This window comes from Chiroxiphia lanceolata, chromosome 7 (genome assembly GCF_009829145.1).
Source record: "Chiroxiphia lanceolata isolate bChiLan1 chromosome 7, bChiLan1.pri, whole genome shotgun sequence".
Classification (NCBI taxonomy): Eukaryota; Metazoa; Chordata; class Aves; order Passeriformes; family Pipridae; genus Chiroxiphia; species Chiroxiphia lanceolata.
This window is the reverse complement of record NC_045643.1, coordinates 14,418,575-14,432,670: the sequence shown is the minus strand read 5'-3', so window position 1 is coordinate 14,432,670 and position 14,096 is coordinate 14,418,575. Positions and strand designations below refer to the sequence as shown.

The following is a 14,096-nucleotide window of genomic DNA, read 5'->3' as shown; positions in this document are numbered from 1 at the left end:
GGTGATACTTATCCATCCCTAGAAAATTTTTGCAGTAGACAATATAATCATGTTGCACAGACAATTCCTTTGCAAAGGATTTCCAAACCTTGCATGAAATCATTGCAATGCTGTAAAAGTCCCCTGCAAAGTAATCAACTGTGCAATGAATGGCAATGAATGCTTTATCACATGGAACTATTCGAGACTCACCCAGGTGAGGAGACGACCCAGTGACAGAAAGACCAGGGTTGTGGCCAGAGGTTGCAGGACTGTGATTCTCCCAGCAAACTAGGGAGATGGCCCAGCTCTCATTAAATCTCCTCCTCCCTGCTTTGGAGTCTGACACAACAGTAATTTCTAGCCTCACTTTCTAAGGGCACAGATAGACATGGAGGGAAGCCCACTCCTCTGCATGTCACACTAAAATGATCTTGTTATTGAACGAGCAGAAGGAGAGTCCTTCTCTGGAGTGCAGTACCTCGGCAGGGTTAGTGTGTGCCAGTGTGCTTGGGCAGGGTCACACCTGATGAATAAGCTGATGGTGAGCTGATGAATGTCTTTCCACATTTCTCCTCTGGAAACCTAACTTATTTTAAAAATCTTTCCTTAGTCCTGTGCAAGCTCTGCATACGAGGTAGGGGGCTGCTTTACAGCGGTAGCAGATTGGATGCATAGATATATCCACGCCCTGGAGGCTATGCTGGCGGGCTGTTCTGGAGCACGTGTAAAACACCTCTATGGGCTTGGTAACCTTCATTAGAATCACAGAATGGGGCAGGTTGGAAGGGATCGCAGTGGGCGATCTGGTCCCACTTCCCTGCTCAAGCAGGGTTGTCCATGGCACAGGATTGCATTCAGGCGGTTCTTGATTATCTCCAGCGAGGGAGACCCCACAGCGTCTCTGGGCAATCTGTTCCAGTGCTCGGTCACTCACACAGTAAAGAAGTTCTTCCTCGGGTGGAACTTCCTGTGCATCAGTTCGTGCCTATTGCCTCCTGCGCTTGGCACCACCGAGCAGAGCCTGGCTCCGACCTCTTGGCCCCGCCCCTTAAGATATTTATACCCATTAATGAAGTCCCCCCTTGTGAAGCAAAGCAGTACGGAGCCTTTCCTGAGGTCTCTGTCCCGCAAGGACTGCGAATGCCGATTCTTTTACGGGCACACTGGCGGTGTGGCAGAGGGGCACCCCGCCTGGCAGGGACCGCCCGCTCTCCGGGTGAGGGGCCGCAGGCCGCGGCCGCGGCCGGGACGTGGGGCTCCGCTCCCCGCCCTGTCCGGGCTCTGCCCCGCCCGCAGCCAAGATGGCGCTCGCGGCCTCCCCGCCCCTCGGCGGCGGCCCGGGGCGTGTTCGGGAGCGCGGGCGGGGCGGGGCGGGCGATGTGGCGAGGCTCGGCCCCTCCTGCCCGGCCGCCACCCGCCGCGGCCCGGGGAGGCTGCGGGAGAGGCCGCGGTACCGCGGGGGTAGCTGCGGGAGGCCGGGGGCGCGGTAGGTGGCGGCGCGGGGCAGTCGGTCGCGGCCGGGAGCGGGCGACAGGGCAGCGCGGGGGCCGGGAAGGGCCGCGGCCGGCGGCTGTGCCGGGGCAGCCGCTGCTCTGCGGGGCCCGCCGGGGTGCGGGGCGGCCGCGGAGCCCGGGGGCGGCGGCAGAAGGGCGGCGGCGGCGCTGTCACTGCCGGGCCGGGGCCGGGAGCGGCCGTACCCATTGCCTCTGCCCGCGCCCCGCTCGGCAGCCCTGCGGTTCCCCCCCGCTGCCTCTCCGCGAAGACGAGAAAGCGCCAGGAACAGCGAAAGCCGGAGCTCTCTGTCCTGGGGTGATAGTGCCGGAGAGGAAAGCGCTGTGACCTGCCGCCGCCCCATTCCCGCTGCTGTCTGCGGGCTTTGAGTGCGGATTTGTTTTTTCCTCCCTCCACCAAAGGCCTGAAGGGTATGTTTTCACTTTCAGAGATTAAAACCGAAGTGGCGCTGGCGAAGAACGGACATGCTTGACATTTATCTGCAGTTGCCTGTGTTGTGCTTCGTTATCTACTCGAAAAGGAGAGACTGAGACCCTGTTGTTTTCACCCTTGACTTCTTCTCGGGTTATGATATAACTGTAATAATAAAGCAAAACTGTGGAAAGAGCACCTGGGAACTGAGCATGGTAGGATCTTGAACTAAAGTAGCTGGTATCGACGGAAAGAGGAAGGGAAGGAATGGCATCCCGAGAGAGGCTGTATGAGCTTTGGATGCTTTACTGCAGTAAGGTAAATACTGGGGGGAGTGGGAGGGTTGTTTGTGTGTTTTCATCCTCTTTTGTTTGGAAGTCGAGTACTTAAAAATGTATCTGTAACATCTTTTTAGCACATTTTTTTTTCTTAGAAGTTGCGTAGACTTGGCTAGCTGCTGTAAGGATTTAACTGCACTTCACAGGCTATTTACAACCTCATCTTGTGATTTGCTGTTCAGGTTGGCCTTTTTTTGGTCTGAGGTATGAATTGCACAGTGTTCATGGCTCAGTTTAAGCAGTTACTGTAGCGATATATTTTAACTGTGAATACATACATTCACATAATTCTTTGTAGCTCATAAAGATGTACTGTATTCATTTAATTCACTGTTTTCTAGTATTTAGCTTTATGCTTTCTGTATTCTGATCAGTTCCAGTTTCACTTAAACTTTATTAGCAAAAGCCTTCCCTAAGAGCAGATTTATTAAGTTGCTCCAGAGTCTGCCTTTGCCAGTTATTGCCTTAACTATTCCATTAGTAATGGATTTCCTTCACCTGGCAGAAATGTTATTAAAATGCCGTCCTGTCTCCATTTGCATTTTATATTATAAAGCAATTCATGTAGTTAAAGCACATGTCCTAATTGTCGCCGGGTATGCTGAGTATATATATACACAAATTGGATTGCAGATTATCTATATAGATAAAATAAGAAACATACAAAAAATAGCTGTAAAGGTAGAGGAAAGGGCTGGTCTGCTGTCATATAGGAGCTCAGTGTCAGTGGCAAGAGTAGCTTTTGGTGGCCTTATTTCCTGGTTTTGTTTTGCCTTTTTGCAGTCTCATTTGTATCTCAGTTTCTTTAAGTCTCCAAGCCAGTAGGAGATTAAGGGTATAACAATCCTTCTCTTGTTCTTCCCAGTTCATTTCTAGAGAATGCCCATCTCAAGAGCGTAAAATGTGAGATGTTAAGTACAGACCATGTTCACACAATTGCACAAAGCAGTCTTAATTGTAGCTTTTCCTAATTTTTGTATGAGTTTGCAACCTTAATGCTCCATATGTAGTTAAAAATAAAACTAGTGCAGACAGAACAGCATGGCATCAGTTCTTATTGCTCCTTGTGTGGGTGATCTGTTGAACTGAAACATTTGTCTAGACCTTCATGTTTTAAACCAATGTAATAATGATACTGGCATTAAGAATTGAAGTAGCACTGGAGGAGATGGATGTTTTGCCAGTGAGTTCATCTATATGAGAGGAATACAGACACTTGGAACAGACTCCCAAGAATCCAGGCTTTACTCAGCTTTGGGAGATACTAAGGCTGTTGAGATGAGCCAAGCTCTGAATTTCTTTGCTCAGCTGTTCGTTGGCTCTTTCCTCCCTTATTCTTTATACAATTCTTTTGTCTGTCTTGAACCTTCTCCCCCTTGGCTGGAACCTTTCATTCATTGTATGCTTTCCATCTCGATGTTGTTTGCATGCTAGCAGCAAGTTTGCTGGTTAAAATGTGTGGTTTAGATTACTTAGAGGATGTTCAGTTTCTTTAAGGGAATGATTGATCCAGTCTAATCTGATCTCAGGTGATGGAAGATGGTCTATAAAAAGAAAAAATTATCTTTTCATGTATACAGTCTCCTCATTAGCTATCAGTGACTTTTTTTGGCCTTTTTTACTTCCAAACCCACACAATGTGGGCATAGTTAGATGGATTCGTATGTCGATAAGGACTTATTCCTAAATAGCAAAACATATTTTAAAAATAAAATAGCTTGTCTTCAAAATATGAAGGCAACTGGAGTGATTCCGAAAAAGGAGGCTTCACTTTTTCAAAAAGCACTAGGCACAAAACTGTTTTTTCCCTGCTCTTGCTCTCTCTCTCTCGCTCTCTCTCTCAACTGTTTCAGGTTAAAACGATACCTTATTCTGCTTGAGGCAGGCATGCAGCATAAGAGTATTGCATTAAGCTTGGTGAAGTTAAGAGCAGCTGAAGAAGCTAGGTCTTGGGATGCAAAATGATGTGAAACCTTAATGTAAATGAGTTTGTTTAGTCATGTTTTGGTAACATCTGTATGTTATGCTTTTTTCTCCTCAGAGCATCTTGCACAATGGGAAGATGCAGCAATAAATAACTACCAGTGACAGGATGTAGTGGTTTAGGGAAAAATCTCTTTATACCTAGGACGGCCCAGTGAAGTGTAATACTGTGTCTTGTATGTTGCACTGTCATGATTTTGTTGTCAGTGGCATCCTGGGAAAGAAAGCTAGGCCATTTCTTCAAACTAGAGAAACTGCTGCAGAGTTACAATTGAGCAAAGTGGGAATTTATTGTGCCACAAGTCTCACGTATGTGGCTTTAGCTTTTGCAGCCTTGTTAACTAAAGAAACAGTGAAATCCAAGCTCCTCCTTTGTGATGCGTCAAATTATTGCTAATAAATAGTCCTATTTGTCTTCTGATAATCGGGTGCCTCACGATAGTCTGTTAAATATAGCACCCTGTCGTTGAGCACAAGGCTTTTAACAGCTTTAAAGTGCTGGATAATGCTGTGTTACCATCTTGCCATCTATCCTGGGTCACGACTCTTGTTCTTTGTGATCGCTTGACATCTCTGGCAGCATTAGATGTCAGTTGCAACACTTACTTTTGTGCAAGGTAACATCAGGAAGGCATTTCTCTATTTTCATTGCCTCCTGTGCAGTTGAGCAATTGGATATTTGAGCAGACAGCAGCATGTAACAAAGGTCTCTGCAGAAGCATCTTTAGAAGACACCATGTACGGGGTCGTTTAATTTTTCTGTTTTTTCTTTCTTTTCAAGATAATGTTTGAGTGGCTGCAAGAGATTGTTTTCAGTTGGTATTCAATTGTTTTTCATCTGGCAGTTTCTAATCTAAGGCTGGGATTTGGTTTTGGATTTTTTCCTGCTTTTGTTCCCCTAAAAGCTACAGACTACAGTCTACTGTGTAAGATGGAAGTAGTAGCCACACTTGATTTATGATGCTTCTGATGTTTCATGGAAGCAGTTTAAAACTTCATTAAATTTAGTTAAGTTTAGAATTAAGTCACTGGGGTTATATCATCACATTGTATTATTCGCAGACTGAGCTCTTCTTGCCTTGAGTCTTTTGTTGGTTTGGGGTTCTTTTTGGTTTTGTTTTGGTTTTGGTTTTTTTTTTTTTTTTTGTTTCAGTTTGGTTTATTTTAATGTTGGTGTTAAACTTTATGCAAAGAGAAAACTTTGCAACTTCCTGGTGTGGTTTTTTTTTTTTTTGTAATTTTCAGTTTCAGATGGTTTTAGTGGTTGTTGGGGTTTTTTTTCTGTTCAGTGATCTGTTAATGTACAATGCTGTTATTCACTTAAATATTGAAATGGATGTAAACTGCTGTCTTCTCAACCAAGTGTTGAAATGTATGTATTTTAACAAAAGTGTAGAGAATAGATAGCACAGGTCATTTCTATAGAAGTCACTTAAGAAAAATTTTCTCCAGTCGATTGTCAGTTCAAAGCCTTCAATAACCTACAGAGGAACATGGAACACTTCTTATTTAGGTGCATGTAGAGCAGATATCTGAAAATGCTTTACTAGTGTAAGTGTACAGCAGGAGAAGAGCTCTATTAGGTGAATTGAAGCGGTCTCAGGAAAGGACTTGCTTTCACATGTGTCTGACTTTTTCATGTTGATGTGACTGAGGTAATCCACCAGTTTTGCCTTAGACCATTATGGCTGTAATAATATTACTATTGTAATATTGCTATTGTAATATTGATGGATTAACCTTTTAATAGATATTAATTATATATCAGCATAGAAAATATATTTCTGTTTTATAATCCTCTGAAGTAACTATTACTGAAGATTCAAATTAAAGAGATGCAACCTCTGTCTTATCTGTAAGATTTTAACTATGTGTTAAAAAAAAAAAAAAAACAAAACAAAATACCTGGTAGGTATTTCAGACTCTTAAACATGAAGCATGTCAGGATTTCTAGTATTTTTCATTTTATTCAGAAAGTAGCCAGATACCCTTTCATATTGAGTTTTTTTTCATCTATCAAAGAAAAAATCCCAATTGCCTTCAGAAGGGGTTTCAAAAGCATAAATGCAGGCATTTATCTGCCATATGCACATCAGATCTTCAGTTTTGATTGTATTGCAATGGTTGTGAGCTTTCTCTTACACTCTTGTGTTCAGTGTAGCCCTGATTTCATTTAAACGCTGTCTTTTCGTGTGATGATATGATGGTTTGAAAGGAAACCTCTGAGTCTGTTCTCCAGCCAGCTTGTAGCCTGTGCTTCCCATTTCAAAGAAGGAACATTCAGCCTTAGTGTCATTGGTACAGTCAGGACTCTGTGTTAGGAGTCATAACTCTAATTGTAATGTTGTGCTCTTTACTAGTGCAGAGAGCTGAGACAGTCACATCCCTGGCTGTGTAAAGAGCAGCTGACTTGTACATAAGCTGTCATCTTAAATGTGCTTTCTTACCTCGTGCTGTCTCTCTTATTTGTTTTTACAGAATTTATTGTATTGAGATAAATGTTATAGTTTTCTCTCTGGCATAGTGAGGATATCTATGTTATAAATATCTTCTAATTTAATATTGTAGCATAGAATTAAATGTGGTACTTTTTTATAGGAGAACATTTTTTCAGTATTAGATCAAAAGCTGGATAGAAAAAAACAAACAATAAATGACTATATGCATTAGCCTAAAAATGTCCTGAAGTGGTTGAAGTCCTGTTACTTTGAGTGATATTTTTCCCCATCTGGGATCCTTATAGGCTGCTGTATAGGAATAAGAAGGAGACTTGAATGAGAAATTAAGTGGTCTTGGGAGATACCATGATTTCCATTAGGTACAGGCCACTGTGGTGAGTGAATTGCTGCCCACTGTGGGGTGCCAGCAGTGCTTTGCTGTCATCACAGGGCTGTCTCTACTTTTGGAGGACCATTGTAATGTAAATACTTAGAAGCTGAATCTTTAACATATAAACATTTAATTGGCTTGAGTTAAACTTTCATTTTCTTTTTGAGGAGTAGACAGGTCATTTAAATTAATGTTTACTCTATGCCCTAAGTGAAGAGTCTTTGAAAGAGAATAATTTAAATTGTTTTCCTGTTACTGTGTCTTAATCCTAACACAGTACATAGAACTGAGATAAATTTGACCTTGATTTATAAATTTATGTGTTCCTTTGGCGGACTTCCATTAGCATCAGCCACCTTGTGCTGGGCCAAAACTAACATAAAAAGAGGGCAATCTTGCTAGTGAAAAAGGTTGACTGGGAGCAAGAAGGGACTAGTATTCTCTGTGGTCTTGCTAAGTTGACCAACTAGCAGGCTATTACTGACAAAAAGCACCCTGCTCTATTGTCACTGTCCCTTCACTACTGTGAAGGTTCTGGCAGGTACTGCCTGCCAGAAAATATTTTGCAGTTCAGCTGAATCTTTCACTTAGCTACATGAAGAATTTGGGGCATTTAATGTCATGTTCAGCAAGTGACAGCAAATGGATAACTTTGGGAAGACTATAATGAAATTACAAGGGATGGTTCATCAGTTTATGTTAAATGTGTTATAAGAGGTTTTTAAACTCTGTCCCTGTATAAAATTGGAGAGTATCTGTAAATAAACTAAAAAAGTTTATTATCAGATCAGATATGACTTTAGATATGACTATTGTAGGGCTGCATGATGCAGTATAATTGAACTGGATTTGTTCACCCAAGTGGTGTTGCAGTTGTTTCTCAAAGAAATGTGGGTTTAGCAACATTATGCTTAGTTGTGGTGAGATGCATGGAATTCAACAAGACTATAATCTTTGGAGTTAAACTGTAAGCACTGACCTTTGCATCCCAAATATGATCTCATCTGGACTTGGCTTGCCCTTGTCTTCCTTGTGCAATTGCTGATTTGGCATTGTTGCCTATCCCATTGCTATGTATTGCCTTTGTTATAGTATATAAAGAAGTATTCAGTTTACAGCTGGATGAATGCTTGAGCAAACCAAATGGTCAGTAAAAGTTTTTTGTAAGTCACTGTCATGGAAATTCATGCCTCTGCTAAAACTGGTGAGTGAAGTTTTATTAAACAGTTGCTGTCTAAGATACCTTTTCTGTAGATAAGTTTTAAATAAATCTCTGCATTCTTAGGGAGTGTTACTTGTAGAAGATCATGTCATAAGTCACTTGTGGCCCTGTCTTGGTGAAATTATCAGTGTTCTGTCTTTATTTATGCGAGGCTGAACTAAGGGTGGATGTAGATAAACAAGAACAGTTGGTCTTCAATTCTGAATTTATTGTCTGCTATTTAGAGAGATGTCTCCTAGTCCAAGAACTAATATAATTCTGACATTTACAAATATAGAACTTTTCATATAAATAATTGACATGAATATATGAGACCTTAGTCTCTTGAGTAGCTGTTTCCTTCCTTAATTATGGGCTTGGGTGACCTTGTGCTGGTAATTGTTCAGACACAGAAGAGGTACTCTGACACAGAGGATGCAGACTTCAGGTCGAAATGAGGCAGCAGATAAACCTAAGCAGACATAGAAGTAAGAAAGCCATAACATTTTACAAGCTATGAAGAAATTATTTTTGTTTATAATTCTGTAATATATTTGGCAATACATATCTAGAAGTAGCTGCTGCTTCTATGTGAAGAAGAGTCAGTGGTTCCTCCATGCTTTTCTTGTCAGATTTAGGGCTTTACTGGTGTCCAGCATGAGGTTAGAATTCCTTCATGTCTACGGGTTTGTGGATTAGTGCTTTACGGAATTGGTGAGAAACATCCATTTCTGAATGTGCCAACAAATGTATTTCAGATCAAGCTTTTACTGACATGGAAGAATCAAGTGTCTCTTAAATGGAATGATTTATCACAAAGCTAGAAACACAGCCTTCTGGGTCTGTGTGTTGATGTTCTAATGTAAGAGTGAATTTAACAAACTCTGAGCTGTTGTGTGGTATCTGAGTTATGGCACTTTGACCTTGGATAGTTTGGCAGATCTGGGGATGACATGTGTCCTGATAAAAGAATATTGCAGAATTGACTCAAAGATGCAGCATGTTTGTGCTGATTACTGAAATGGCAGAAAGGCTTGCCAGCTGCCCGTGGAACAGCATTGTAGCTTAATGCCTGAATCCAAATGCTGCCAATAGATACTGTTAAAATATTTACAGGCTTCAGAAAGGTTAAACAGCTGCTATAGAAGAGAGAAGAGCTTCCCTAATTGCTGAACTTTTCTTGCTGAAGGATATATATGTAAGTAGGGAAAAAACCACCAAAACATGCACATCTCAGCAGTACAGATAAGCATCTTTTTTTCCTTAAAAGCAATTTGTTCAGGCCTAGCTTTTCTACTTTATCTTCTACTAAATGGGGAGGCTACTGTGAAGGACGGTGGGTGATGCAACAGAAAACACTGAGAAATGGAAGCTATACTTGATTATTCTCCTCATAAACACTGTGTTAAGTTTGACATCTCAATAAGGCTTCTCCAGGCACCTGCAAATCTAAACATTAGCTGTGAGATTTCTGTGCTGGTGAAATATTTGTATGTTGATGCATTCTCTGATGTTCAAAGCATTTACGATAATCTGTTTGTCTAATTTATGATTGAGACTTGCATTTGCCTATAGCAAGCAGTGGAAATAAGTGGCATTAAATAGTTGTTTGACCATTGAGTAACACTGCTAACTATGGCTATGTAAAACTAGGAATTAAATTTAACTTTAGGAATGGCTAATTATACTAATATGTAAGTGCAGAGCATATCTTAAAACAGAGAAGATATTTAAGATGCTAAATTCCAAAGGCTTTAAAGGCTTTTGAATGCTTTATTTGAAGGATATCTGAGGGAGGCACAAACAGAACCTCAAAAAAATTGCATAACACAAAGAGAGCATAAAATCAAATCAAATGGCAAACCTTTAATTATATAAAGATAGCAATTTAACATAGAAAATACACTTTTATTTAAATAACCAGTCCTAGTAATTACAGCTTTTAGATTGAAAGGGGTGGGGGGCAGGGAGGAGCAGATAGGGATGAAGACAAATTTCTGAGGATGTATTTCCGAAGTCCAAATGAAAATGGTGAATCAGTTTGCTTTTAATTATTAATACTGGGAGAATTATAGTCTTTGTATTGCCAATTACCATTCACCAGAATCTGTCTAAGAACCTATAGGTGTATCCCATAAGATGTTTAAAAGCTGTTAAGGAAGTGAAGGTTGAGGTTGAAAAAGTAGCACTCACACTGGAAAGTAGAATTTGGCAAATGCCAGAAAAGTCTATAAAAAGCCAAGTGAAAATGAAATAGTTTGAGTTTGACTTCTTGAATAAGATAGCAAGATTATTCTTTTAACATTAATAATAATTTTAGGAAAATATACCTTCAGCTGGTTTACTGCTAAATTTCACTTACAATGTGGAAATAGAATTTAGGAACTGAACAGAGTTTTAAAAGTTACTGAAACTGATTCATAAAGCATCATGCAAAATGAGAAAATGCTTGGTTTCTGTGGAAGTGATAGAAATGTTCACCAACAGTATATGTTGGGCATTAGCCCAGAGTTTCCAGTGATGTAATCCTCACAAGTTTTGTAGAAGGTTGTTGTGGTAGTTGCAGGCTGCTCATGAGTTGCCCTCCCAAGTCTGTCAAATGTTTGGCTAATGCACTCAATTATATAAAACCTGGTATTTGTTTACCTGTGCTTTGGCTGAATTTAGGATTAGCTGGAATGAACAGTTTTCCTGATAAATGACTGGAGCCTTGTGGGAACTGTAGGCTAAATGGTTTATCATGTACTGAAAAGCAAGGAGGAAGAAGGTTTTCTCTGATGTTCCTGGTTTTTTTTATATTAAGTAACAATTTTTGTTAGATCTGTAGTGTTCATATGTTTTAAAGGGCAAACTTGAAATTTGGGAAAGAAAATGATGAGAAGGATGCTCCTTTAGTATTTACTGTGTCTAATAACCCAAATTACAAAAAGAAGTCTCAAAAATGGCAAGGAGTCCAGTGGTTCAGATGTGACCACATACAATTTTTTCTCCACAGGACCATGCAGCATTCACAGTAGTGGATGGGTAAAGCTCTTGAGAATAAAGCAGGGTATAGAGAACAAGGGTGTTATTTGCAGGAATCTGATCTCATTATTTACTTGTGCTAATCGTTTAAAAACCAAAGCAGCAGAAATGCAGTGGATGGCATACAGCAGTTGCACAAGTAACACATGTTCTGCTATGCCATAGTTTTTGAGGGTTTTCTTAAACGTGCTTCTGAAAAGTAGATTTGGGGGGTTTAAATGATATACCTTCAGTGTATACCTTCAGTGCTGGACTGATTTGGTAGCATCATCTCCTCAGATGGTAAGATTGACGGAGAGATAGACAACAGGTTAGCAAAGGCATATAGAGCTTTTGGAAAACTCCATAAAAGAGTTTGGCGGAATAAACACTTGAAGAAAAGTACCAAGATAGTGTTTACAGAGCCATTGTGCTTTCTGTCCAGTGCAATGTAAAGACACTGAAGTCTGCGTTCAGATTAACTAGATTCATCCCATGGGTGGCATCAGTCACATGCCAGTTCCAAGCTACAAGGCTGTAATTGTGTTGTCGTACAAAAACCATAACAAAACCAACAATAACAACAAAAAGGCGAGAGAAAGAAAAATAGAAGCTTTACTTCCATTTTAATAAGAAAATTCTTTCATTTTGTTTTTCCAGTTTTGTTGGAGATCTGACGTAAAAAGGAAAATGAGTAACAGTGCTCAGTGCTCAGATGACTCTCTTTAACTTAAGGCAATAGTGGAAGATTATGAATATTTTTTGTTTGTTTTGAAAAGAGAAGAAATGAATTTTACTTAATGTTTGTGAACTAAATTTTATCATGATTGGCAGCCATAGGTTTTATTTTGGTAAATCTCTAAAATCTCTCTCATAAATCTCTATGCTAAACAGATTTTTTTAACTTGTCCCCAAATAATTGTTTCTATCAGGATTCACTGCAATTTCCATTTATAAAACCACCCCATCCCTTTTTTCTTTTAATTCCGGAAATGGAACAGAATGCTTGTGTGAATTTTGAAAAAGGAGGTTTATAATTACTTACCAGGAGCTTTGCTTCCTTTGGATCAGCTGGTTCAAAAATTAATGTTTTGATTAAAATGAAAAGTTGTGCCCAAAAGTGATTCCCTTGATAATTGGAATTGATTGATTGAATTTATCAAGGCAATTTAGCCAGTTTAAAATGGTTTACCTTGAAGTCTTTTACTAGTTCCAGCTGTAGTGTTGCTGCTGTAACAAAGCTTTTCATGTTTTATTTTGGCATTTTACAGATATGAAAGGTTCAGAAAAGTATAAGCACTTTAACATATTTCAAAGTAAATGCTGTTAGGAGTTCTCATGCTGGAAGTGTAGCCTTTTATGTCTGAAAACATGAAGAGAAAAAGCTCCCTTAAAACAAACCTTCTAAGTCCCCAATGGATAGTTTATTTCAAACAGTGTTGAGAAATGTTCTGCAATTCTGCATTATGCAGACTACTTCAATTTATTTTAAGAGTGATAAACTCACCAATGATCCAAAGGCAGTGTTTCATGTTTAATCTTCTAACATTACATTTTGTAGGTCTAGTTCAGCCTTGACACCAAGGGATTGTTCTTATTTTAAATAAAATGCTTGGGGATGGGGGATTAGTTACGATAATACCAGTGCCAGTGAGATTTTATGGTTGTGCTTCTAAGCTGAAATCCACTTTGAAGGTTGATTGACTGCTCTGCACAGGAGTCAGACCGGGCTGGCTGTTTGATGCCTGCATGTTAAATTTAACGACTTCAAACAACTGTCTTGTCAAACAAGTTGGGCTTGTTTGACGGTCGGACTCTGAACTGCCCTGCAGGGAATTTTTGCCTTTAGAGCATGGAATGTGACACTGCAAATAGCCTCGGGTGGATCCAGCTTTTGTTTTTAGCAACTAACACTTCCTGAACACAGCTATAAAATTGGACTGAGCTTTGCCCTTCCAGTTGTGTCTCTTTGCCTGAAGCCTTAGTAGAAATGGAAGTTACTGCTAAATCTAAAGGCAACACTTTATATAAATACATAAATAGTGTTGATTTGAAACCTTGAATAAATGTACCAATATTCCATAGGCAGAGGGCTGAAGACTTTCAGTTTTGTGTTAAATGTTCTCATTTAATTTAGCGTAAGCTCTAAGACTTCAATACTACTTAGCTTGTTAATGAATTTAAAAAATGTTATACTGGAGCAAACATTTCTCATGACCTTCTTGATAGGCAAAATGATTACTGAAAACAAAATAGGATTGGATTTTTGCTGTTCATTTAATGAGTCTTCATAAAGACTAGAGAAAGCTATTGTAGTTTCTAGATAATCTAGTATATATATATATAATCTAGATAATCTAGTGTATCAAAGACAAGAACCTGTCCCAAATTAGTGTAGATTTTGGTTATAGTTTCTTTTCACTTCATTGCCTTAGAAAATGTCCTGTCTGTCAGAAAGGCTTCAGAGCAGACCCATCTCTGCTTTTGGCTTTGTTTCAGTGTTGTTAAATGCTGAAGTTTGTCTTAGCATTGAGAACTTGTTTGCTAGTTTGCCAAGTCTAAGGAATGCCTTGCTAGAGTTTATACTTCTATACTGCAAGTGTTAAAATCTTGGACTCCATGGGAAACTTGCTAATTGTTTGGCACTGTTTAGCCACAGTATTGCTGTGCATACTGTAGACCTGTACGCTGTGTTTACCTGGCAAGTGTTTTGTTCTTTCTAGCATTGCACTCTGTTGAGAAACAAAAAAAAAGGGAACAACACTCTTCTGGATGTTTTGTGGGAGGCAGGTTTAGTGTGTTATGGTTTTGAGTGTGTTTCGAGGTTATTTTCGGTA

General features: G+C 40.0%; 1 protein-coding gene across 4 annotated transcripts in view; it reads left to right on the top strand.

Moving 5' to 3' along the window:
- Nucleotides 1-1,081: 1,081 nt before the first annotated feature.
- NBEAL1 (neurobeachin like 1) overlaps nt 1,082-14,096 on the top strand; it is an 85,264-nt gene continuing 72,249 nt past the window's right edge. For 3 of the 4 annotated variants that reach the window (XR_004358124.1, XM_032693785.1, XM_032693783.1), the window contains exons 1-2: nt 1,358-1,468; nt 1,923-2,223. Coding sequence is in view for 3 of the 4 variants with exons in the window: in XM_032693785.1 (XP_032549676.1) it covers nt 2,173-2,223 (51 nt within the window). In the remaining variant the exon portion in view is untranslated. Of the gene's footprint in view, nt 1,099-1,357; nt 1,469-1,922; nt 2,224-14,096 lie in introns of those variants that run through there. The other variant, XM_032693784.1, reaches the window with a different exon arrangement.